The sequence below is a fragment of the Nicotiana tomentosiformis genome, chromosome 3, assembly GCF_000390325.3.
Source record: "Nicotiana tomentosiformis chromosome 3, ASM39032v3, whole genome shotgun sequence".
Lineage (NCBI taxonomy): Eukaryota > Viridiplantae > Streptophyta > Magnoliopsida > Solanales > Solanaceae > Nicotiana > Nicotiana tomentosiformis.
Window position 1 is genome coordinate 19,863,705 of NC_090814.1, and position 23,112 is coordinate 19,886,816.

General features: G+C 38.3%; 1 protein-coding gene across 3 annotated transcripts; it reads right to left on the bottom strand.

The window, feature by feature from the left end:
• Positions 1–1,551: 1,551 nt before the first annotated feature.
• On the bottom strand, positions 1,552–22,444 carry LOC104110908 (DNA polymerase delta small subunit). 3 transcript variants are annotated; one of them, XM_009620471.4, is made up of 15 exons: positions 22,048–22,444; positions 21,777–21,906; positions 20,852–20,958; positions 20,588–20,714; positions 20,260–20,367; positions 19,397–19,512; positions 19,216–19,299; positions 15,377–15,445; positions 15,223–15,294; positions 15,028–15,119; positions 14,833–14,960; positions 14,356–14,457; positions 14,223–14,284; positions 6,821–6,905; positions 1,552–1,776 (listed from the first exon to the last, which is right to left on the bottom strand). In XM_009620471.4, exons 1-14 carry the CDS (start codon positions 22,117–22,119, stop codon positions 6,828–6,830), a joined length of 1,347 nt encoding a protein of 448 aa, XP_009618766.1. In that variant the 5' UTR covers positions 22,120–22,444; the 3' UTR covers positions 1,552–1,776; positions 6,821–6,827. The 3 variants fall into 3 exon arrangements, with proteins under 3 accessions (XP_009618766.1, XP_009618765.1, XP_009618764.1); XM_009620470.4 differs by having other exon boundaries at positions 6,839–6,905; positions 14,223–14,290; XM_009620469.4 differs by having other exon boundaries at positions 14,223–14,290.
• Positions 22,445–23,112: the final 668 nt, after the last annotated feature.

Consider the following 23,112-nt stretch of genomic DNA (forward strand, 5'->3'; position numbering starts at 1 on the left):
TAGAATTCTCTTGTTCTGGCTCTGTCATAGTTTTTCGTAATCATAAAGTATAAATATTTCATCACACATCTGAAATAATACATACCGGGGCTGCTAGGACCTGCAACACAAAAATCTTGCAATGGACTAGGCTCAAAAGCAAATTAAAGAAAGGCAACAGAAGCTCAAAGCTAACAAACTACACAAAGTGATTGGTTTTGCCATATCAACAACTATTGATAACTTTGAGAAAAACAGATCAGAAATTTGAAGGAACAATTACAAAGAAATAACAAAGTGTTTAATAGGATGAAATGTGCTTCCCAGCCACTCCTCTATATAGATGCTTCACGCATGCATATTTCATCAATCCATAATTTGGAAATTAAGTATAGGCTTAGTTTCTTAGAACAACTTGCAAAAGTGCAGGCCGAGCACACCAAATTAAAGTCTTGGTGAAATTGAGTTTGTAAAGATTCATAAAGACAGAAATTGTGGTAAAAGCAGACAGGCAAACCTTGAATCCAGCATTTTACAATCGATGCTCCTTTACATACTGCAAAGACAAAGGTCTTGAAAATATTTTCTTGGGAAATGAGTAGTTTTTATCACTTATTTTCCCATATTTGGTTGGTGAATGGAAAACTTTTTTAGAAAAATATTTTTTAGTATTTGGTTAGTAAGTAGAAAATAATTTTTTAAAAAATATACAATTTGGGCAAACACTATGGGATGGGAGTGGAGGGTACGGAGCTGTGGGGGGAGGTAGGAGGTATGGGTTGAGAGTGGAGATTTTGGGTGGGGTGTGGGGGTGAGTGGTTGGGGGTGTGCGGGAGGGGGGAGGAATAGGGTGGAGAAATAAAAGAGTTTTGGAAAATGTTTTCCTTTCTCTCGGTAGGGAAAATATTTTCCTCGAATTGTAGGAAAACGAGTTCATGAAAAAAATATTTTCCAAAATATTTAAGTCAATCAAACATGAAAAAATTGAAAACTATTTTTTTAAAAATATTTTCTTTCACACCAAACACACCATACGTATATAAAGTTTTATTGTTTTCAAATGAGAAAATTTTGCAATAAAAATATTACTTTTATGTGTAATTTGTGCGTATGCTTTTTTAAATAAAACTAATTAATGTGAATCTGGCCCAACTCCAGGAGAACCTATATACTCTAACATATATACATTTGGGGGGGGGGGGGGGGGGGGTTCTATTAATTAGATGTTTTTTGGAAGAAGGAAAATAGAATAACTCTGCTCAACGAGAGTAGTGCTTTAATCTTTTGTATCAACTTGTTTGCAAAGAAGGCCATGTGTACGTTGGTTAAAGATCTCGAACCTTTTGGCATTGAACGCCGTCTAACCACATTGTATAGTTCGTATTGAATACAGAATACTAGGAAGACTTATTGAGAGAACCTTACAAATCTTAAAGGTTTTCTTCTGGATGAGATCGTAATTGATATTAAAATTGATTATACTAGCAATCTTGATGCAAGTAACGACAATATCAATCCTAACTTTGGTACGAAGCTGGAACTGCTAACTTGGACAAATGGACTATGATATGATGACGGAAATGTGTATTTTCTCCCACATCTTGTAAATCAAACAGGTAAAGAGTTGTTCTGCAAATTGAAACACAAAATCCTTGAACAATTACAGAATTTTCCAAAGTTAAACCGTCTAAAGATACAGGACAGCCGTTCTATAAATCTAAGTCTAATGGATGTCTTTTGCACAGCAAACTTCTGTCTGACATCGTACATCTTCTGCGTAAATGGCTGATCAATACCCTGTAAAAAAATTCAAAAGATCAAGAAATAGATTTTACTTCTGACCATCATATAAAATGAAGCCTCCAAAGGTTGCCATGGCAATGAAGGCAGAATTTCAAACCAGTTGAATACCCTTTTCTCAGATGCATAGTAGGGGAAGAAGATTGTTTGGGAGGGGGGTGTTTGGGAGTTGATTGATTATTTAGAAAGATAAAATCCCGTCTTTTAAGCTAAATTTGAGATGCCATTCAAACATAAGCTAACTGAAAAACAAGCAAATATTAACCAATCCTAATTTGAGATGCCATTCAAACATAAGCTAACTGAACAAACAAGTAAATATTAACCAATCCTACTTTCTTAGTCACTTTGACAAGTAAAAGCAGCACTACTGTTGCATCACGATTAGGAAGCCATGAAGCTATTGCAATACAGACCTACCCACGTCCTGCACGTGGATAGTTGGTTGCATTTGTAGAACACTCAAAGAAACTACCCCTTCACTTCTCTACCCTATCTTCTGAATGACTCCTACATTTCAGAATCAGAGAGAACCAAAATCAGAAAGATCGAGTAATACCCACTCTTGCTACAGAAACATCTCTCTCCAGTATCTGCAGTAAATACTACGCAAGCCACAAAGTGTGTTTCGAATTCAATTTTGCGTAATTATATTTTTTGTAAGCAAATTTAAACATTGAAAACCTAGGAGCCATTTAGAGATTTATTATTTACCATGGTAATTTTACTCATTGGATGGACAGATATCCCTGGCATGCTGCAAGAAGCTAAGCAAGATACAAAGTTGGATATAATTCTCATCATTATGTGTATACCTTATTTTTGAAAAGAGACCCACAGTATCACAAGTAGTCCAATTCTTTGCTTTTTCAAAAGCCTCAATTTGTACTGGAGATTACCTCCATTCATCTCCCTAACACCAGCTTATGTGATAAGTGTTTATCATAAGGTATTTGGTTGGATTAAAGCCACAAAACTAGCAGGGGCTAGCTTCAATGGGAGCTCCGTGAATCTAAGATCATGATTTTAGACCAGCAAATAAACTTGGTTTTATCACTGCCTAGCTGTATTTTGCTTAAAGGGGATGAAATACAAAGGATGGGCAGGAATGAGCTATCTACTTTTATTTAGGGAAAGCAATGTAGCAGCGTGCATGGGGCTTTGCCTGCTAAAGTCCTGACCTTCCGCGACATGATTTGTTCCCAGTAATTTCCAACCCTTCCCCTCCCCCCTCTAAACTAGATGTCCTCTTCTTTTACCCCACTTGTTCTTTACTTCATTTATAATTTTGTCATTCCAATTTTTATTTTTATGTTTACTACAGTATATCATAATTTTGTAATAGCACCACCAATTTAGACGATACTTTGCCATTGTCTACTTTCATTGCAAACTGTTACTTCATAATTTTGGAATAGAGAAGAGTAGTCCTCCTTCAAACTGCAATTACCCAAACACCTTCCCAACCAAAACAGAGTATGTTCACCATTGCCTACTTTCATTCGAATGTTACTGCTGAATTCCCATGGACCCACTCCATGTGATGAAGTGCTAGTTCTGGTGCACGAAAAAGTCTTCTCCCCATGCTTTTCTTTTATAACCTTCCTCCATAGAGCCTACTGTACCTCCATAATCACTTCATCAGTAAACATTTATTGCGTGTAGCCAAGTCCCTGACTCTCAAGCCGTGCTACTTTGCCAGTATAACCTTTTCCCACAGTGGAACTTTTGTTCAGGATTATTTTCTTTCAATAAGAGCTTTCTTCTGATTTTGCCTAGTCAGGATAGTACATTCTTTGGAATGGAATAATGACATGAAGTAGGTCGGGATACTATCAAGTACACTAATAACCAATCTGAGCTAGCATCCCAGTGATAAATACTGTGTTTGCCAAGTTGCCCGTCTCTTTTCAAAATTTTCTACTACTCCCCAGCATGCTTGAGCTGTTTTATAGTACCCCCCCCCCCCCGAGGCAAACCCAAATACTTAGTGGGGAATTCACCTATACTGCACCCCAGAATGTTAGCCAACTACTGCATATTTGAAACAATTGTTGACTGGATAAACCTACGGTTGATGTGTAAGCCTGAAAAATAAGTAATATCACCCTCAAATATAAGAATTGCGCCTTTCTGCTCCAGAAAAAAATCGCGTTTCATTAACAAAAAGAAGATGAGCCACTTTGATCACCTCTGCTGCTCCTGTCCCTACTGAAAAACCAGTTATCCGTTGATTTTGAACAACCTTTACTAACATATTACTAATACCTTCCATCACCAAAATGAACAAAACTGGGCATAGGGGGTCTCCTTGTCTCAATCCCCTTTGTGCAGAGAAGAACTACTGGTTCACCATTTACCAAAAATGAGTATCTTACCATAGAAATACAGAATTTAACCCTAATCCATTTGTTCCCAGATCCCATTTAATGCATCACACAGTAGAAAATTAATTGAGATGGTCATAGGCTTTTTCCACATCTAGCTTGCAAACCACCCCAGAATCTCCTTTCATTTTCCAGTCCACCACTTCGTCTGCTATTAATGCTGCACATGTGATTTGTCTGCCTTTGATAAAGGCATTTTGCTGTCCAGAAATCAATTTTCCCACCACAAATTTCATTCTTTCTGTAAGCACCTTTGCTACTATCTTATGGTTACTAGCGATAAGGCTAATTGGTCTGAAATCTTTCGACTCCAAAGCTCCTTTCATTTTTGGTATCAATGCAATGAAAGATGCATAGAAAGCTTTCTGCCGCATTGGTGGAAATGATTCAGTGCACCCATTACATCATTTCTTATGCTATGCCAAGCTTTTTGAAAGAAGACCATAGTATAACCATTGGGTCTAGGTGCTTTATCACGGCACACTGTCTAATGACTTCCCATACCTCTTCTTCAAAAGATCTTTCAAGCCATACCATTTCTTCCTCATTGATAGTATTCTGAATCTCCCTGTCTCCTTAAATAAATTCTAATAGAATAAGGATTTGCCTTCTAATTTCAACCTTGTCTTCCTGCATTACCCCGACAACTAGTAGCTTGTTTATGTAATAAAACTTCTTGTGGGAATTTTCTAATTTTTGGTGTTTCTATCCCCTTCTTTCAGCTATTTACACCTGGACTTTTGTTGTAGGATATTTCTTTATCCCTTGCAAATTTGTTCAGTTGCAGATTCATACCCACCCCCCACCCCCTTTTTAACCTCTTCTCTTCCTGTGAGAGCTCCCTTAAATCAGAATCATTCTCAATTTTAGCCAGCTCCTCCAGAATAGGTTTCTTCTTTATTTCAAGCTTTCCAAAAACTTCCTTGTTCCACCTTGTTATGTCACTTTTAAGTATCTTTAATTTCTGTTGTAGCATATAATCTGGAGTCCCCACCACATTATACTTTCCCCACAACTCCTTTACATTCTCTATAAAACCTTCCTCTTTGCAGCCATATATTTTCAAATTCGAAATATGTGTTGTTCCTTCCCCATTTCCCACATTCCAGCAGTCATGGCTTCTGATCTGATATGGCTTTTCGAATTGCAGTTTGTTTGACAGCCTTGAATGCTTCATCCCATTCTGCAGAAATAATAAATCTGTAAGTCCTAGAAGCTTGATTACTATTTTTCCCTCTTTCCCATGTGAAGTATCCCCCTTGCTATGGAAGGCCAATTAATTCCATATCCTGGATAAAATCAAAAAAATCTTTCATACATTTAGTTATTCTTGTGCAATTTCTTCTTTCTTCTACGAATCTCACTGTGTTAAAATCCCCTCCAATTATCCATGGTTCATCCCACAAACCCCTGCTTGCAGCCAGTTCTAACCACATTTCATTTCTTTCATCATTTGAGTGGTCTGTAAACCCCTTTAAAACACCATCTGAATTCTTCCACTAACATTGAATAGTATAGGAGGATTGAGAATATCCACTGTTGTTGATCGATGAATCTCCATTGTCTTTGTCCCATAAAATGATTACCCCTCCCCTATTACCTTCCCTGTTAGTATACTATCCCTGTTAGTAGCACATCTTATATACGTTTCAGTTAAACATATACACTCAATTTCAGAACTTACTTATTCGGCATAAACTGAAATAGATTAGTATTTACACCCAATATAGCTGTGAATTTACTCAGGCATACATAATCAGATATTACGTTCCATTAATAGAATATTCAGCAACACAAATCCTATTACTTTCTAGAAACAGGCAACAATAAGTTTAAACTTGAAAACAATTTTGTTTAAACTTCCAATTCTACCCTTAATGAGAAGCTTTTATAACCACACAAATACTCTGGACCCCTTTTTGACTTGTTTAGGACCACAAATTCCAAAAGTCTTCATTTTTTCTTAAACTTCGTGCCCATTTCAAACAGGTTCACATACATTGGAACGGAGGGAGAAAAAAAAAAGGGCAGCCGGTGCACCAAACTCCCGCTATGCTCGGGGTCCGGGGAATGGCCGGACCACAAGGGTCTGTTGTACGCAGCCTTACTCTGCATTTCTGCAAGAGGCTGTTTCCACGGCTCGAATCAGTGACCTCCTGGTCACATGGCAGCAACTTTACCAGTTACGCCAAAGCTCTCCTTCATATATATATATATATATATATGATATATATATATATATATAAGTGCTGCACCATTGTGCTCCCTCTCACCCTCATCCATGTGTCCATTTACTCTCCTTTTTTCGTTTCTTCTGTTCTTCTTGCATCCTGTTCCCCTTCTTTCTCTAATGATCACTTATATATATTTATTCTTTTCATTTTTCATTCCTCTTCTTTTCCACATGTCATCACTGGTCTAGCAGCAAGCATTTCCCGGGGTGCTAACTTGCACAAATCTCCTACATGAGTTTTCGAGTACCTTGAGAAACAGCACTGTGTATTTGCAGTTTCCGTAACATGGATGACATGAAGGTCATTGTCACATGAATGAAAAGAATAGCATGCAAGAACAACAGGGGGGATTTGTTTAACAGTAGTTCAAGAAATAGAAACACATGTCACTGGAAACTTTTAGCAGGATTATATATCCACCTGGCCATTACATCATACCTTCCTCTAATGAGTGGATTTGAGTGGCAAAGCTGAGCGTATGGCACTCAAGGTTTCTTATATTCAACTGCAGTAACAGAAAAGATAAGCTCGTATCATACATATCCAAAAAAAAAAATGAAAACAAAAATTAAGCCTGCACTATTGTACAAAGAAATGTCGTAAGAAAAGATCTTGTGACCACACCTAGCACGATCATTCGAAAAAAGAAAGGAAGAAACACCGATGGAAATTGGTTTTGACGAAAAAACAGCCCTAAAAGGTCGCCGGAATTGAAGCACGGCGACTGTTTCGGCTGGGTTTTCTTTCCCGGATGTTTTCTCACTGCCGCTCTGATACCATGTGAGAAATATGACACGGGAAAATTATATTATTAATGTACCCTTATTATAATACAAGTACCCCTATTTATAACAATACACAATACCTACACTATTCCTATACCATGTAGGACTATGCTTACTTACATAACAACTAACTAACGAACAGAGATAAAATGAAGACAATCTCAAAAGTGATCCACATCAAAACTTTTACTTATTTTACTTTACACCACCAGTACACAAAACAATAGGAATTCATCTCAAAACACAAGAAAGCATCCTCAATCAATTCCCCAACACTATCAGGACTGTTCCCATTTGGCAAAAGGGAAGAGAATGAGCTTAAAAGAGAATATCAAATATGCTATATAATGATCACAAAGCCCAAAAGTATTCTCTAGATGTATTCATCAAGTCAAACTTAATATATCAGGGATTAAAGATGCAGCCTATGAGTTGGCACTCCCTCCTACATCATTTAGGTGCAGATTTCAAACCGATCGAAGATTCACGGACCTATATCCACACCAAGAAGTTTTTTTAAAAAAACATAAATGAAAAAACTAATAAATCATAATGGAGTTGTATTAGAGATTCTTATGCCAGTAGAAAATATAGAGAACTTCTAGCACTTTCCCCCATTTTATTGTATTTTTGTTTAATATAGCTTGTGTCCGGGAGACTAGGTGGGTAGGACCGAAGGCGAGGGATGCAGACGGGTTTAAATTGTGGTACTCAGGAGGCATGACGGGTAAGAACGGAGTGGGTATTTTGATGGATAGGAAATTCAGGGAGTCAGTGGTAGAAGTTAGGCGGATGAATGATAGATTAATGGCTATTAAGTTAGCGGTTGGAGAGATCATTTTAAATGTCATTACCCATTACTCATTAGCGCTTACACACCCGAAAAGGGCTTGGATGAGGAGGTTAAAAGGCGCTTCTGGGAGGGTTTGGAGAGGTTACGCGTGGTATCCTGTCCATTGAGAAGTTATTTATAGGAGGAGATTTCAATGGGTATATTGGGACGACTGTTGGTGGCTATGGCGAGGTTCATGGCGGCTTCGGCTTTGGGGATAGGAACGGAGGAGGTACTTCACGGTTGGATTTTGCTAAGGCTTTTGAGTTGGTGATTGCGAACTTTAGTTTTCCGAAGAGGGAGGAGAATTTGGTTACTTTCCAAAGTACAGTGGCTAAGACACAAAATTAATTACCTCTTTCTCAGGAGGTGTGATAAAGGGTTGTGCAATGATTGCAAGGTTATCCCGAGTGACACCCTCGCGACACAGCATAGGCTCTTGGTGATGGACGTCAGTATCATGATAAAAGGAAGAAGAGGGTTGTACGGGGTCGACCGAGGATCAGGGGGGAGCCTTGAATAAGGATAAAGCTCAAGAGTTGGAGGGGAGGTTGATGGCTATGTGGGCTTGGATGAGTAGTGGGGACGCAAGCGGTATGTGGACAATGACGGTGAACTATATAAGGGAGGCTGCGAGAGAGGTGTTAAGGGTCTCGAAGGGTTACTCTGGTGGGCACAAAGGCGACTGGTGGTGGAATGACGAGATCTAAGAAAAATTGGAAGCAAAGAAAGCGGCGTACATGAAGTTAGTGGAGAGCACAGACGAGGAGGTGAGGAGAGCAAATAGATAAAGGTATAAGGAAGCTAGGAAGGAGGCGAAGTTAGCGGTCACGGAGGCTAAGACTGCAGCGTTTGGTCGTCTGTATGAGGAACTGGGGGACAGGCGGGGACAAGAAGTTATTCCGATTAGCCAAGGCGAGAGAGAGGAAGGCTCGTGATCTGGGCCAAGTGAGGTGCATCAAAGACAAGGAAGGCAGAGTATTGATGGAAGAGACTCAGATTAAGCGGAGATGGCAGACTTACTTCCATAAACTTCCGAATGAAGAGGAGGACAGAGACATTATGCTAGGTGAATTGGGGCTCTCCGAGAGTCACCGAGATTTTAGGTACAGTGGGTGCATTAAGGTTGAGGAGATCGTGGGAGCTATGCGTAAAATGAGTAGGGGCAAAGCGACTGAGCCAGACGAAATTCTGGTAGAATTTTGGAGGTATGTGGGTAGAGCATGCTTGGAGTGGGTGATTGGGTTGTTTAATATTATTTTCAAGACGAAGAGGATGTCAGATGAATGGAGGTGTAGTACGATGATACTGTTGTACAAGAACAAAGGTGATCCAGAATTGTAACAACAATAGGGGTATCAAGCTACTAAGTCATACCATGAAAGTTTAGGAAAAGGTGGTGGAAGTGAGGGTAAGGAGAACCGTGTCTATATCCGACAATCAGTCCGAGTTCATACCGGGTCGTTCAACTACGGAAGCTATCCACCTTATTAGAAGGTTGGTGGAACAGTACAGGGATAGGAACAAGGATTTGCACATGGTGTTTATTGACCGAGAGAAAGCGTATGACAAGGTCCCTAGAGAGGTTCTTTAGAGATGCCTGGAGGTAAAAGGTGTTCCGGTAGCATACATTAGGGTGATTAAGGACATGTATGATGGAGCTAAGACTCGGGTTAGGACAGTGGGAGGTGACTTGGGGCATTTTTCGATTGTTATACGGTTACACCAAGTATCTGGGCTCAGCCCGTTCTTATTTGCCCTGGCGATGGACGCACTGACATACCATATAAAGGGGAGGTGCCATGGTGTATGTTATTCGATGATGATATAGTTTTGATTGATGAGGCGCGAGACGGCGTTAACGAGAGGCTGGAAGTTTGGAGACAGACCCTTGAGTCTAAGGCTTCAAGTTGAGCATGACTAATATAAAATACCTGGAGTGCAAGTTCAGCGATGTGACGGGGGAAGCGGACATAGACGTGAGGCTAGACTCACAATTCATCCCCAAGATAGGAAATTTCAAGTACCTTGGGTCATTTATCCAAGGGATGGGGAGATTGACGAGGATTCCACGCATTGTATAGGGGTAGAGTGGATGAAACGGAGGTTAGCATGTGGCGTCCTGTGTGATAAGAATGTGCCACCGAAACTTAAAGATAATTTCTACAGAGCGGTGGTTAGACCGGCCATATTGTATGGAGCAATGTGTTGGCCAGTCAAGAATTCACATATCTAGAAGATGAAAGTAGCAGATTTGAGGATGGTAAGATAGATGTGCAGGCACACTAGGCTAGATAAAATTAGGAATGAAGATATTCGGGTGAAGGTGGGCGTGGCTCCCACGGAAGACAAGATGCGGGAAGCGAGGCTTAGATGGTTCGGGCACTTCCGAGAGAAGCCTAGATGCCCCGGTAAGGAGGTGTGAGCGATTGGCTTTGGCGGGTATGAGAAGAGATAGAGGGCGGCCTAATAAGTATTGGGGAGAAGTGATCATGTAGGACATGGCACAGCTTCAGATTTCTGAGGACATAACCCTTGATAGGAAGGTGTAAAGGTCGAGCATTAGGGTTGAAAGTTAGGAGGTAATTGAGCGTTTTTCTACTTCGTACCGGATGTGAGGCTAGTCTGATAGTGTTTTGTCTTACACTGCTAGTGGTTAATGTTGTGTTCTTACTATTTTTCCATTTTCATGGTACCGTGCCATTATTACTGGTTATTGTTATTGTTTTTCCATCTATTTTCTGACTCTTACAATGCTGGTATTATCTTTCTGGCTTCTGTTATTGTTACTGATCTATTATCTTTTTTCGTCTTTTTGAGTCGAGGGTCTATCGGAAATAACCTTTCTACTCCTTCGGGGTAGGGGTAAGGTCTGCATACACACTACCCTCCCCGGACCCCACTTGTGAGATTTTACCGGGTTGTTGTTGTTGTTCAATGCCGACGTGTAATGAATTTAAACGGGGAACATGATCAACCAGGATTCAGATAGCCGACCCCAATTTATTAGGGGTTGAGGCGTAGTTAGATAGTTATATGTAAATAATCCTAATACCATATGTAGTAGGAGTAGAATATGTCCTAGTCCCATACGTAGTAGGAGTAGAATATGTCCTAATCCCATATGTAGGAGTAGAGGATATATTATATATAAGGCTCATTGTATCATTGTTAATAAATAGATTTTTCTCCCGTGCATTCTCACATGGTATCAGAGCTTCAATGAGAAAATTATAGATGTGCGTCATTCCAGCGACATCCGGGAATAAAGATCTCATCGTCGTGCAATTTTTCGGCAACTTCGTCTTGTTCCCAGGGTTCATCACTGCTACAGTGGTACTATGCATATACCAGTACCAACATCCAATCTGAAACCCTTGTGCGACAAAACCCTAGAAACTCCAGTCCCATCTGAACAGAAAAGTCAGTCACTGTGCGTCTTTCCGGTTGACAACTCAAGATTGATTTGTGTTATCTCCTCATAAGTAAGTGTTGTGCAAAAACCAACACTACCATCTTGTTCGGAAAAGTCAAGCGACAAAACCCCAGTCAATCACTCCGGCAAAAAGTCACGCGCCTCCACGCGCCACCAGAACTAGGGTTCTGGCGAGCTACAATAACTTTTCCAGCGCATGTGAGCCATTCCAGCCACTTTTGACAAAACTTCTTCGGGACAACTTACTCGTCCAATTATTCTGAGCCTACCCAAATAAATTACATCAAATTCTGACAACTTTCATTTTTCCGGCATGAACAGTGCATTTTTCCGGCGTGAACAGTAATTTCCGGAAAAATTTCTGTTTTCTGGTGGTGTTTTAGAACCTATTTTATAGTGTGAAATTCGGCTTAGTCTCACTATTTACAAATTTTCCGGCGACTTTTCGGCCAACTTCTGTTTATCAGAAACCACCTGACCGGCTTGAGGGGGAGTGTTAGATAATTATTTGTAAATAGCCTTAATCCCATATGTAGTAGGAGTAGAATATGTCCTAATCCCATAAGTAGTAGTAGTATAATATGTCCTAATCCCATATGTAGTAGGAGTAGAAGATGTATTATATATAGGGCTCATTGTATCATTGTTAATAAATAGATTTTTCTCCCTGCATTCTCACAGTTGTAATAAATCATAACAGGTATGTGCTTCAGTTGGTGACCCTACCATATTCTGTCTTGTCTCATGAAAAGCTTAAAGGACGATTTATTTCAAATTGCCTTACTTTTTCATCAACGGGACATGTAGTTGTGAGAATGCACGGGAGAAAAAAATTATTTTTTTAACAATGATACAATGAGCCCTATATATAATACGTATGTTACTCGTACTACATATCGGACTAGGACATATTCTACTCCTACTACACATGAGACTAGGATTATTTACACATAACTATCTAACACTCCCGCTCAAGCCGGTGCATACAAATCATATGTACCGAGCTTGTTACATATGTAACTAATACGAGGATCAGTGAGGGACTTGGTGAAAATATATGCAAGCTATCATTTGACTTCACTACGAGTCATGCCAAACTCCCGGATAATTGTGCTGAATTTACCAAACCAGACTCGAAGAGACTGCTCTAGACCATAAAGTGACTGGCACAAGCGACATACAAGGCCACTAGACTCCCCTGAGCAACAAACCCAGGTGATTGCTGATAAACAGAAGTTGGTTGAAAAGTCAGCAAAAAATTTTGAAAATAGTGAGACTAAGCCGAATTTTACACTACAAAATAGGTTCTAAAACACCACCAGAAAATAGAAACTTTTCTGGAAATTACTGTTCATGCCGGAAAATCATGGTTCGCGCCAGAAAAGTGCACTGTCCACGCTGAAAAAAATAAAAGTTGTCAGAATTTGATGTAATTTATTTGGATAGGCTCGGAATCACTAGACGAGTAAGTTGTCCTGAAGAAATTTTGTCAAAAAGTCAAAAAGTCGCCAGAATGGCTCACGCACCGGAAAAGTTATTGTAGCTCGCCGAAAAATTCCAAAGTACTCGGAATCTGTAGGAAATTGTACTAGTGGACTCAGAATCATCCCATGAAAAAACTGTCTTAAAGAAATTTTTGAACATTCTGGCTGGAAAGTGCTCCACGTGCCGGCACGTGTGTCAGACGCGCTCACCGAAAACCTAGTTCTGGCGGCGCGTGGAGGCACATGAGGGACTTTCTGCCGGAGCAATTGATTGGGGTTTTGTCGCCTGAATTTTTTGAACAAGATGGTAGTGTTGGTTTTCGCACAACACTTACCGATGAGAAGATAACGCAAATCAATCTTGAGTCGTCAACCGGAAAGACGCACGGTAACTGACTTTTCTGTTCCGATGGGACTGGGATTTCTGGGGTCCTGTCGCACAAGGGTTTCGGATCTGATAATGGTACTGGACTATGTACAGTACCATTGTAGCAGTGATGAACCCTGAGAACAAGACGAAGTTGTCGAAAAATTGCACGGCGACGAGATCTTTCTTCCCGGATGTCACACACTGAAGCTTTGATACCATGTGAGAATGCACGGGAGAAAAAATTATCTTTTTAACAATGATACAATGAGCCCTATATATAGTAGATATTTTACTCCTACTACATATGGAACTAGGACATATTATACTCCTACTACATATGGGAATAGGATTATTTACACATAACTATCTAACAATAGTCAAAGAACAAACTATAAGGAAGGGTAAGACCATGGTAACAAAAGAAAACGTCGGCATGTCCATTTCTAAGTGTGCATACGAACACATCATATGGTCATCCAATATAACTATATGAAACTTTATTTGAAAAAAAAGCATGAAACTTGAGCTTATTCTACATTCTTCCGTCAAATTAACTCTTTAAAAAAAAACTTAGACAACTAATTAACGGTTATATTAGCTTAAAATGATAAATGTCTATCAAGAACTCTTGAAAAAAACGAATTAGCAAGTGTATGTCAATTAGCACCAAAATTCTCCATGACTCCACCCGTCAGAGAAAGTACATGGGCAAACAAGGATGTATTAAGCACCAATACATGTTTCATGGAGACACAAATCCACTATGCAGACACAGTTAACTTTTGTTTCAAAGCAGAATCCTTTTTCTGTAGTTTCCTTCATTGCAAGAACAGTGAAGAGGCTATATAAATGATAAGCTTATGCTAATTTTGAAAACATCAGAGGAGATAGCTGATAATAAGAGTGGAGGCTTACCACCACTGCCACTCCAGTATCTGCAAATCGGGGAATGCAAATAAGCCTGACCATCTGCCCTTCTGATCCTACACACAGTAGTAATGATCAAATACATTCTCTAGAATAACAATTCAAAAATTCAGTAACATACCTTTTATCAAGCGAGTTTCAAATTTATCTTGATTGCCCACAAAATAAACGTGAGGACAAGTTTCAACATAGAAAGGATCCTTATCAGTGAAAGGATAGCACCCTGCAGATGTAATTGTATGAATATGCTAACTTAGCTGGAAGAAATATGTGCAATCAAATTGTTTGCAAACTCTTCGAAGAACAGAAAAGGTAATTATCTCAACTCTTTCTTTTCCAAGATCATATAGTTTGTCTCATCAAAACAATTTGCGATCTAAAAGCATGAGCATACTTGAAGTAAGAGTATCTGGTTTGGCTTTCTGATGTCATGTACTTTTGTACCATCTTGAATTATTTTACTAAGACCTTTACCATTTCAAAAAACAAAGCATGAATTTGTGAAATCCAAAGAATAAACTGAGCAGAGTAGAAAACTTTAGGCATAGAAACCACAATCATAAGAACTTGCAAGCGTAGCAAGGCATAAAATTTTGACCAAGGGTGTTTGGTGCTGTTGGTGCTAGATGTCTCCACCTCAATGTCCTCTCCATAAATTCAATACTACTGTTTGCCTCAGAATACTTGCCAAGATCATCAATATTTTGACCAGATGTACCTAGGAACCTGAAGATCATGCAATAACCATGTGAACAACGAAACAAATTTCTACAAAATAACTACTGAATCTTACCTGATGTTGTCAAGTTCAAAGCAATGTGGATTTGTGCAAGATCTGAAAGTGTTATAAGCTGATGATCCAGGGAACAGGCATCTATGGAGAGGCTGAAATTCACAGATGACCACAGAAAACCAATCAAACCTCTAAAATCTAAAGACAATGCTCTGGCTGGTAATATTCAAACATATGCTAAAAGCAAGAGGGGACCTGCTGTGGCAGGGCGAAATTTGCTGGATCACTGGATCCTGGCACGATATCCAAAGGTATACTTGCTGCAATCTGGAAAAGGAGAAAATCAAATTCTGAACAAATAGTGTACGGTTTACATAAATATGTTGGTTTCAATTTAGGATTAAAGGACCTGCGTCAACAAAATATCAAGCTCTTTAATCGGCTCAAACAATCTAGACTGGTCCTTTGAACCCAGATTCTGCAACACAATCAAGTTCTGTTGTTAGTCATCATTAATGGAGATGGAAACTAGTCCTTCCCAGTTCCGAGTAAAATCAAATGAAAGTATTTGCAGCACATGGAAAAGAATTTAATTTTATTATAATTTTTTAGGGGAAGAACGGAGCAAAAACTCAATTAACTGAAGACATGTGTCCACTGAAATGAGCCTGTACAGATTAAATACTACTCCCTCCGTTCCAGTTTATGTGAACCTATTTCCTTTTTGGTCCGTTCCAAAAAGAATGACCCCTTTCTAAATTTGAAAATAATTTTGCTTAAACTTACAATTCTACCCTTAATGAGAAGTTTTTATAACCACACAAATACTTTGGGCCCCTTTTTGACTTGTTTAGGACCACAAATTCTAAAAGTCTTCATTTTTTCTTAAACTCCGTGCCCAGTCAAACAGGTTCACATAAATTGGAACGGAGGGAGTATTATCTTGACTCTTTTGAGTAACCAACTAGTTTTACATTACAGTCAAAAGCTCAACAAAATTCAAGATCCAAAAGCTGCTAAGCTAATAACAATAATAGAAACAAGACGTAATTGTGTATTCTATATGACTAAAATTCACTGGAGCATCTCTAACTTTTTAAGTAACAACATACTTAGTATTATCCCACACCATAGGGTCTGGGCATTTCTAACTTTTTAAAGTCACTATAATATTCTCCTTTACCATAAAATATCTTAAGCTAGATAATAATGTGTCTGAATAGCTGAATTAAAGTCTTACATCTATTTTTAATCATTAGAGAAGAAAGCGGAATTTATATTCAAGGACTGAGGGTGTTCAACAGGGCATTACTAGACGAATCGATTAGGAGGTTCGAAGTGGAGGAGCAAGCATTATAGAGAAGAGTTATCACAGAAAAATATGGCACTCAAAGAGAAGATAGGAGTACAACCCGGTTTACTCTTCCATACAAGGTAGCTCTTTCAAAACGCATTATGAAAGTGTGGGAGAAGTTTTATAGCCATATACAAATTAGTGTGAGTCAGCTTTCGTATTAGAGATGGTGCCGACACATACCTCTGTGTAATGGTTTTGAGTCTGTTAGAATTTCTTATCAGCAAAGGAAGAAGAACGGGAGTTCTGAGTTCTATTGAATCTACAGTTCAGGTGTCTGTTAGGAGAAACCTGCCAGACAGAGGTCCAAAAAACAATCTTCTCGGGCTATTGCATAAATAGAAGATCACACTAATGGATGAAGAACTTGGAAATGGGAGGGACAAAGGAAATGATTGTCTACTTAGATCATTTTACAGTAGACTGTTGTGAAAAATTAGGAGGGCAGTACTAATTCAAAGGAAGTCTTTTCGTTAAAGATATCAGAAAGGAAATAAGATCAAATGCAGCAAGGACAATGCTAAATCAAAGGATGTCAAGGTCATCAAAAAGGAAACAAGATCAAGTGCAACCGCTATAGGAAGTCAGGCCCTACTTCAAGGATTGATTTGGAATCTGGAAAGACTGATCGATCAAGTCAAGCCACAAATCACTCCCTTGATTATGGATACGAAAAGGAAGGACGTAAATGAATCCAGCCCATCTCTTGTGCATCTCTTGTGCAGGATTTGGAGGCACCCCTTGGGTTAAATCTCTTAGAATATTTTGTGCCTCAATCAAGGGTCAATCTGCAACAGCTACTCAAAACTCTCGTATAAGAAGATTGGCAGACTCAAGAATTCAATAACGCAACTCACCATTGTTTTCTATGTCTTCCTAGTTCTTAGCACAAACACTGTATTCCTAAATTTACTAGTGTCTCAAAAGATAGGAAGTGTTAGGAAGCAAATCAAGAGTTGTGTCAAGCTTATAAAACATTGTTGCTGAAAATCGTTGGTGGTAAACGATCCATAAAACCACTGCTACTGTAACCAACTATTGAAGATCTAAGAGAACCCTTGTGACCTAAGGGAACTGGATGTAGGTACAACACCGGTACTGAACCAGTATAAAACTCCTGTGTTCTCAGTTTTTAAATTCCTTGCAATTCACTTTTCTTCGTCAATCAAACCTGCTAATAAAAAAAAGTCGACTAAGTCTCTTCTAAGTCGACCAAGTTTTTTTAATTAGTTACAATTCACCCCCCCCCCCCCATACTTTCAGAAATGAGTTCCCTTATTCATCAGTAACGAACCCCAGTAAGTCCTCAAATGAAAAATCAGTAACAACTCCCAGTGCTCTGAAACGTGTGTTTCTTCATATTAATGGCATCTGGGAAGCATTTCACACGGTTAGGAATCTGAGGAAAAGTAGGAAATCTACATTCGTTGATTTTTACGTGCAAGCCTACCGGAGATGACGTTAAACCATTTATTATTCTACTACCCATTGGTTATGTTGCGTTTTAAAGAATATCTTTGGGATTAATTGGGTGATGCCGGGCTCAATCAAGGATATGTTGGAATTTAGAAAGAGGCAGAGAAGTAGATATGGGATGTAACTTTTTAGCGCTTATGTGGACATATGTAAGGAGTGAAACATGGAGGCATTTGAGGCATGTAGAAGAGTATTTGTACAAATTAGAGGATTTTTCTTTTGTTTTCTGTATACTACTGGAGCAGCTGTGACAACCCAGTCATAATTGATGGTTAATTGCTATTTTATAGAGAACCATGCGTTGTATACTCTTCTAAGGGGATTTCTCATCTAATTGATAAAATTTATTACTTTGTCCATAAGAAAAAATTCTGTAATTTAAACATCATTCAGAGCCACAATAAAATTTACTACTTCATCAAACAGAAAAATTCCATAATTTAAATATCATTCTCAGAGCCACATAAGATAAACTAGTATCAGACCATTACTTCCAAATTACACTATGAATTGCAAGAATACAGGTATAGATCAACAAAAAGAAGTAATCAGCAGTCACTTGTCAGACATGCAACATATGTCTCATCATATTGCAAGGATATCATTCAATCAAGATAACACTGTAAAATATTAAGTCAACAAGATGGCTTCTAACAACTAACATAACATCAAAGGCACAGAAATCACAACAATTCAACATGTCAAAGACTTGGCAATAAAGATCTCATTTTCTAACAGAAAACTTGTAGATCAGTGTTTCCAATAAATTAATTTTTGGATTAAGGATACAAAAAAGTCAATCAATCAACAAAGCCTCAATCCCAAACCAATTGGGATCGACTATGTGAATCCTCTGGAACCATTTTTTGGTCCATATAGGCTCAATTCATTCCAAAACTAAATCATCTGTCTTTTAAGTAAAAATTAGGATTTCCTAAAGAAGAGGCTCTCTAAATCACACCTGTCCCTGCATTGACATAGAGGTCTCAAACTAAACCAAAACGACTGGCAAAAACCGGATCTTGTAAGTGCAACAACAAGAAATCTTAACACCAACTAGTTGGAAAGGTACTATTGTGTTGTTTCTCATGAACTTCATTTTCTTTTTTTAAATAAGCAAAAGTAATACTACTTAATTTAGCACTTATTATCACAAAGCATTTGATGCATTAAAACAAACAATTTCTTAAACATGTTTCTTGGAATTTAATCAACATCTGAAACAGCAAAATGTTCACCCAATTTCCATCGACAAGTTTAATGCCAGGAGAGAAGTGTTAGCAACTCTAGCATGTGAATCGAAAAAATCCTCCTCTGTGATGAGGAGTAGCATTTATTTGACGTACACGAGGAAAAAGATAATGGATGGAGAAGAGATGGAAACACAAGTTGCTTCAAGGAAAAGTAAAGATCAGTACCTGTCCATTGAGAAGTCCATGAGGTACTTCAACAGAGTTTCCAGCAATAACAACCTGAACTATTTGAGCTGCAATATTTTGTTCCTTTTCAAGTGACACATTTCAGGATAGCATAACATTAGCCAGATTGTCATGTGTCAGATACTATAAGTAGAAAGTAAAGCATAGAATACTATTGAACCTTCACGTCTCCTAAATGTCCAGTGATGTGATCAACAAAAAGTTGAAATTGGAGAGGATTAGAAGAGCTTCTCCCAACACTCAAACCAGATACGAAAACCACATATTTATCTTCACCTGTTTAAATGCAACACAGGATGTCCGATTATGTTCCAGGAAAAGAAAAAGAACTGCAAAAAAAAGTAGTCTTTCCTTTGGTGAAGTGAACACTATAGAATTTGACACTTTCCTAGAGTCTAACGATTTTTAGTTATAAAAAAGATTTTCATATTTGAATGATTCTGCAATTCTGCTGAGCTTCAAAGTTCACGCTGACAGGCTGATGAAAATCAGAAATAGAGCCACACATAATAAGAGAAATTATTGATGCTGTCTAAGAGAGATAGTTTTGTTATCAGGATTCTCAATTGAGCCATCAACGGGATGAAGTAGCTAACACAATAGAGAAAGGTGATTGAGTAATAAGGGGACCTTGTAGGAAGTGAAACTCCAACAAGATTTTAGAGACATGAAAGAAAATAAACTTTAATGGACAAAATTGACCAGAATTCTAAAATCAGTTATGCTAAGCTTAAATCACATGTTGACCAGGATCACTCAATTCCGCTACTGAAATTTACATTGTTCAAATAGAATAAAACATAGCTTTCATCAAACAATCTTAGGAAAAGAGTACACAAACAAAGAAAGTTTTCACGATTTTTTTGTGCAGGAACTTCTAATCATATAATAATCCCAGGTGTGCCGATCAGAGATCTAAAATAAAAAATGTTGCCTGTATGGATGCAGTACTCAATGAACACACGCACAAATCACCAGATAATGTTATTGACAACTAAAACAGGGAAGTTAGGTACTTGATACCTAAGTCAATTGGTCGCTCTATTTGCTGTGGTAGACCAGCCTCTAGAACATCTTCAACCAAAAAATCACCAGCACTAGTTTCTTTTCCATGCAATGCAGCAATCATACCTACAGAACACCACACATAACAAAGCAATCATGTCATTTCTGAGCCAGCTAACTTACCCTTGCAAAAGGGAGAAAAACTTTCTCTAACAGAAAAAGCTATGTCGGTTAATTTCAAACAAAAATGTAATTTAGAAAACCAGCCAAAAGCCCTCAATCGTACAACCAAAATCAATTAAAAAACAGTTCAGCTACATGACAAGACTGAGCTAAAGCTACTCACCTGTTACATATGTAGATGGCAAAAGAACAGAGCCACTTAGTTTGACTCTTCCGCTCTCATCTTCCAGAACTAAATTATCATCTGGGTGCGTAAAGTTATGACGTTGTACAAGCGGTGCAGCAGATCTCTGTACAACCAAGTTCAATTATTAACGGCTTAAAGAAGGGAGATATTTACACATACAAGGCATATCTGCACAAGAAAGGTTCTAAAATAAACTTTTAGACAGGAAAATCAACATGTTGTGTCATCAACGTTTTGTACCTCTTTAGAGTACTCATCAAGAACAGAAGGTTTTAGCTTCATGTGCTTGTAGAGTGTCCCAACTATAATGCATTCTTTGCCTTCCTCTAATCCCAGAACAGTACAGACTGCAATCAAGATGCAAGATACAGTAGTTAAAGAAACAAAACACAAGGAATATGTAACAATTGATATTGTAAACCTTCTAACCACCAATAGGTAAGCTCTAAATGATGCTACAGTAACAAGTGGAAATTCCAAATTTCTCTTTCCTGTGCTTCCACTTTGTGTTGTAAGGAATTAATATAGCCACCTTTTAAAGATAAAATCAATATAGGAACACCATAAGCTACAGTTAGACCAATGAAAAAAAAAACAGTGGAGATAGCATCAGTGGTGGCACCAGAAAATAGGACGAATTTACCTATCAAAAGAGGGATCAGAGATAAAAACTTCGAAACTCATAGATTGTTCATTTGGTATTTGAAACATGCACCTTTAGTAAAAATCACCTTTGCCTTTATATGTTAAACCGTATAATCCCTCATCTTAAAAAAGAATCAAAAGTTCCAGTTCTCTTTTATTAGTTTTCCAAGTGAAGGGGAACAAAAGAGGGGGGAAATAAAAGGATGAACAATTCTATAACTCACTTTTCCACTTCCAATGTAATGAATTAAAAGAAGGTGAAATGAATAGTTCAGTACTGTAATTCTTTGAGTAGTGGTCAACTTGCACTCTTCCATTCCTCTATTCAAGAAAAACTGTAGAATTTTCAATAATAACGCACACAAGTTTATAAAATTCCCACAAATACAAATGTCAGAACCCTTAAATATAGCTATTTAGTTAATTTTTTGACTATTTTCCGAGCTATCACTTAAATTGAGATAGAGAGGATAATATTTACTTTGCTAGAAGAAGGCAAGAAAGGGGTAAGTTTAGTTACCAGGCAAATGGGGTTTCCAATTGGGAAGGAGAGAGTAAAGGAGAGTACGCATCAAATGGAGCCTAGCATAATATATTTGACTGTACTGCTGCCCCCTGTATACCTCCTTCCCTATCTCAAAACTCTCATCCTGTTAAAGCAATGAAAACCTAGAAATTAAGGTAAAGAAATAAAATAAAAAGGAAGAATTTTTTGCAAATTGACTACGGTAGCTTTGGATTGAAGGGCAAAGAAGAGCGTAGGAACAAGAGAACTGTTGATAAGAAGCTACCAAAGAATGGTAAAGGGACTGTTTTCGCTGGAGAAGGTTGCTCTCTGAGTCCACTTCCATTGCTACCACCATGGCGGGAAAATTACTCTCTTGCGACAGCACTACTACTATTTTATGTATAGTAGTACTTGTAATAACGCTCGCTTTGCAAGCGGGAGGTACTGGGTTCGATACCTCGCGTCTCCATTTTTCTATATTTGCTCAACTTTGTTACGCCCTTTTGCCCTCTATTTTACGCATTCTTTTTGCCTTTTTTTTTTTTTGGAGGGGGGAGGTGAGGGAAGGGGGGAGGGAGGGGAGAATGTTAACAACACTTGAATTCAGGAATGCTATCGAGAATACAGTAGTTGCACAAGAGCTCTACAGAGAATTCAAGCCCAGAAATGGAAGAGAAGAAGATTTAGAATAGTAAATTGTAATTATGGCCAATATTTTGGCTAATGGATTACATCTCACATAAGTATAAGTATCTTTGCAAAGTGTAGACTTTGTTGGCAATATTTTTTGGAACCCAAAAATATTTCATTGTGTGATGGACATCATTTGCACAAGTTGTATCTCTTCTTTTACCCCCTAAGAAGCCAAGACTTTTTTGCCTATAAAAGGGAAGGTCATTAGTTCATTTTATACACACCAACAAGACTTGAGTCTTCAATTCTTGTTTCTTCCTTTCTTCCTTTATTAAGAGTATTTTTGTATGAGAGTTAGTGTTGGGAAGCACTTGTGTGAACCCTTTCTTTGGAGTGATCTTGTGAGGTTATTCTCTTAGGGTATTTGGGATTAATTAGAGTGTTTACTCTAATTTTGTACTCTCTTTTGTACTCTTATTGTTGTAGTAAAATTACTTCTCTCCGCTTGTGGACGTATGTCACCTTGACCGAACCACGTTAAATTTGTGTCTTCTTTATCTTCTTTAATTGATGTTATTATCAACTTGCATTGTCTTTGTTATTGGCATTATACCGTTGTTTGGCTAAATTCTGCACTACCCGGGTTCCCAATCCTAACAAATTAGTATCAGAACCGGATCAAACCAGGTTTGTTTCAGTAGCCAATATGACTCTA

Bases quoted from the DNA above. Each gene is read 5' to 3' on its own strand.
- LOC104110908 (XM_009620469.4), bottom strand. From the start codon at position 22,119: ATGGTGGTAGCAATGGAAGTGGACTCAGAGAGCAACCTTCTCCAGCGA. The intron at 20,715-20,851 runs GTACAAAACGTT...TTGGTTGTACAG, and splicing joins TTGATGAGTACTCTAAAGAG to AGATCTGCTGCACCGCTTGT. The intron at 15,446-19,215 runs GTACTGATCTTT...ATTGTGTTGCAG, and splicing joins ATGGACTTCTCAATGGACAG to AATCTGGGTTCAAAGGACCA.